This window comes from Sinocyclocheilus anshuiensis, unplaced genomic scaffold, assembly GCF_001515605.1.
Source record: "Sinocyclocheilus anshuiensis isolate Anshui unplaced genomic scaffold, SAMN03320099.WGS_v1.1 scaffold998, whole genome shotgun sequence".
In the NCBI taxonomy this organism is placed as follows: Eukaryota; Metazoa; Chordata; class Actinopteri; order Cypriniformes; family Cyprinidae; genus Sinocyclocheilus; species Sinocyclocheilus anshuiensis.
Genome location: NW_015536513.1, coordinates 541,206 through 545,230, shown reverse-complemented (window position 1 = coordinate 545,230; position 4,025 = coordinate 541,206). Strand labels below are relative to the sequence as shown.

Here is a 4,025-nt window from a genome sequence, read left to right as displayed (position 1 = left end):
GTTGCAAAGACTAAAGTCTCAAATCCAAAGAGATATTCTTTATAAAAGGTAAGAGTCAGCCACACCTACCTAAAACAGCTCATTCTAACATTCCCCCACATACCTACTTCACTTTAAACCGCATAAACACATTTCATTACACCAAATACATAAAATAATATTATTTTTAGCAGCATCATATGACCCCTTTAATGAAGAGCAATTTCTGTTCTTTACACCATGACAATAAACAAGATCGCGCCCTGGGTGCACCGGGCCTGTGCAGAGAAACACACGGAGTAGAGGTGGTGGGAGACTTAGCAGCGCGCTGTATACTTACCCCGGACTTGTGAGCGTCAGCCCGGAATGTTTCAAGCGCGGCTCTCTCAGCTGAGCCCTCGAACGTGTCCTCACCTGCACTCAAAGGTAGACACGCATCCAATACAATAGGGGATATATTCACACGTTATAGAAACGAAAATGGTGTATAAAATGTATTTTAAGATAAAAAATAGACGATAAAGAATTAACAAACAGGAAGTGACGTGTACTATTTATGTATAGTTTCACAAAACTGAAGTCAAACCATTGTTTTTGCTTCAAATTTCGAAATTATACAATGTGATTTAGATTAAAAACTGCTCATGTTGCATGTATGCAGCATCTTTGTTTGGATCATGATTAAAATGCAGTGGTTGCCTTTAAACGGAAAGAGCACAGACAAAGCCTTATTTTGTTTATATGAAGAGATTTCTTTTATTTGTGTTACTTATTTATTTGATTTGGGGCTTGTTTTAAAATTTGAATTTATTTTTGTTATTTACATTTACATTATATTTAAATTTTGATATTTAGCAGACGATTCTATCCAAAACGACTTACAAATGACAACAATAAAAGCAATCAAAACCAACAAAAGAGCAAGAATATGCAAGTGCTATATTAGTATATTATTCTAGTGTTATATTTCAATTTCACAAAGAAACGTGCAGCATTTTGTCCAAGCAACAATAAAAGGACACATTTAATTTATAATTTGTCTTAAATTTAATTTTGTAAAAAAAAAAAACGTGAATCGAATCGTGAAATCAAAATCGTGAATTGAATCGTGAGTTGAGTGAATCGTTACATCCCTAGTGAACAGACAGTTTGTCCGATCCTGGCAAAATCAGTATTGACTGATTCAGCGTGATTCAAGCAATCAGAAGAGATCATGATTTTCACCAATTTTTCAGAAGTTGTAAGCAAAAAATAGACATTTCATATTTGAGGACCTGTAGGTGCCACTGTTTCTCAAATTAAGCATGTGTCCCCAGATCATGGGGCTGATGATGTGTACACAGGTTTATTTTTATAGACGCATAGTATGCATTACAAAAATGTTATTTCATTTCAACATCAAGAGTTGAGAATCAAAAATTCAGTTCAGTAATTACTCAGTCTCATTATAGCTCAGTCTCATGATAATCTGAGGCCATTTTGATGAGATTCGGATAAAATTTGAAGGAGTTCAGTACATTTCAAAATGGTAACTACTGTAACGAGAAGAGCCTATATAAACATGTAAACTGTGAACTAAAAATGTAGTCTCTAGGACAAAAGTTCTAAAGCTATCAAAAGAAGAGTACATTTTTGAACTGGTGGTGGCATTATAGATTTGGTACTTGAGACCATAGAGTTGGTTAGATTACTATTCAGGACCACACCTATCTGTGTGCCAAATTTGATCATTTTGGAAAGTGTAGTTCTTACAGCTTCCATAAACTCCCATTGGGGAGGAATAAGAAGAAAAATAAAACCAATAGATACAAAAGGGATTACAGCACAGTCTGTGCTTGGCCTGTAATAAACGCAAAATAATAATCAACATTCAGGGAATACAGTCAGACTACATTTTATTTAAGGGGTCTAGATAATGGGTAGGGGGGCACAGGCCCCAAAAACTTTAAGAATAACAATGTTTTCATGTCTGCCGCTTTGTGCCATTAAACTGGGGTTAAATTATATATATTTTTTACCTTAGACCTGATGCTGCTGAAAGAGGAGAGTCAAGAACTGCATGATGTAAAGGAAGACAAACATCTGTACGAGAAACATCATGATTTCATAACTGCTCGGACTAAAAACGCTCCCTCACGAAAAAGTTATTTCACCTGCGAACAATGTGGAAAGAGTTTCGCCAGAAGAGGAGGACTTAAGGTCCACATGAGAATTCACACTGGAAAGAAACCTTTCACCTGCCAACAGTGTGGAAAGAGTTTTATTGAAAATGGAAACCTTACAAAACATATGAGAGTTCACACTGGAGAGAAGCCTTACATGTGCCCTCAGTGTGGAAAGTGTTTTACACATCAAGCAACCCTTAATACCCACATGAGAACTCACACTGGAGAGAAGCCTTTCACATGTGATCAGTGTGGAAAAAGGTTCAGAAGGAAACAAAACCTTGATTGCCACATCTGGATTCACTTAAGGGAGAACTGTTTTAACTCTCATCAGTGCGAAAGGAGTTTCACAGACAAGAATCACGTAATAACTTGCATCAGAGAAAAGCCTTTAATGTGCCATCTCTGTGGAAAGAGCTGCACAAACAAAGGAAACCTTAAGGTTCACCTAAGAACTCACACTGGGGAGAAACCTTTCACCTGCCAACAGTGTGGAAAGAGCTTCACAGCTAAAGGAAACCTAAAGACTCACATGAGGATTCACACTGGAGAGAAACCTTTCACCTGTCAACAGTGTGGAAAGAGCTTCACAGCTAAAGGAAACCTAAAGACTCACATGAGGATTCACACTGGAGAGAAACCTTTCACCTGTCAACAGTGTGGAAAGAGCTTCACAGCTAAAGGAAACCTAAAGACTCACATGAGGATTCACACGGGAGAGAAGCCATTCACATGTGATCAGTGTGAAATTAGTTTCACATATATCTCAGACTTGAAACGTCATAAGCAATCTCATTCTGGGAAGAAATGGCCATGTTCCTCAGTGTGATGCGGTTAGCAGAACTGAGCACCTGTGTATTAACTCTGGATGAAGAGAAAATCATTCTGATGTGTATAATGGTGTGTTCAAGTCATGTCGGATAGATTGTATTTACTAGTTGAACGCACATGAACGCCACCACAAAGTCGTTATTACGAGTGGGAAACTCGAAATTTTCTTTAAGCCCCGAGTTTCCGAGTTGGGGGCATGTCAATGAGAAACATGGCGGAATCGATGGATTCAACGTCTGTAGTTGACGGTAACGTTTTGTTTAAATTGATAGTTTAGTTGTCCTATAAACTTACATTGCTCATGTTCTTGTTACGCAGCTGAAATCCAAGTAAACAAATGCAGACCCTGTTGTATTTCCTTGTAATTTATTAAAAGAAGGTACACCGCCATCTTGTGCCGACTAAACTGACTTGAACGCACCTGACGTCGTAATTACGACTTGTCAACTCGTAAGTGCGAATGTCCCAGGAGGACTTGAACGCAGCATAACACTCTTTTAAAGTTGAACGCACATGAACGCCACCACAAAGTCGTTATTACGAGTGGGAAACGAGAAATTTTCTTTAAGCCTCGAGTTTCCGAGTTGGGGGCGTGTCAATGAGAAACATGGCGGAATCGATGGATTCAACGTCTGTAGTTGACGGTAACGTTTTGTTTAAATTGATAGTTTAGTTGTCCTATAAACTTACATTGCTCATGTTCTTGTTACGCAGCTGAAATCCAAGTAAACAAATGCAGACCCTGTTGTATTTCCTTGTAATTTATTAAAAGAAGGTACACCGCCATCTTGTGCCGACTAAACTGACTTGAACGCACCTGACGTCGTAATTACGACTTGTCAACTCGTAAGTGCGAATGTCCCAGGAGGACTTGAACGCAGCATAACACTCTTTTAATTTTAGTTCATTTTGTATTTTTGAGTCATATTCCATGTATGTCTTATTTTAAAAAGAAACACTGTTAAAGGGATAGTTCACCCAAAAATGAAAATGTGATGTTTATCTGCTTACCCCCAGGGCATCCAAGATGTAGGTGACTTTGTTTCTTCA

At 38.1% G+C, this 4,025-nt stretch overlaps 1 protein-coding gene across 1 annotated transcript in view; it reads left to right on the top strand.

Moving 5' to 3' along the window:
- Positions 1-3,096, top strand: part of LOC107692157 (gastrula zinc finger protein XlCGF57.1-like) — a 5,071-nt gene extending 1,975 nt beyond the window's left edge. The window contains exon 2 of the mRNA XM_016491110.1: positions 2,003-3,096. Within this exon, the coding sequence (XP_016346596.1) occupies positions 2,008-2,973 (966 nt within the window). The 5' untranslated portion in view covers positions 2,003-2,007 and the 3' untranslated portion in view covers positions 2,974-3,096. The remainder of the gene's footprint in view (positions 1-2,002) is intronic.
- The last annotated feature ends 929 nt before the right edge of the window (positions 3,097-4,025 follow it).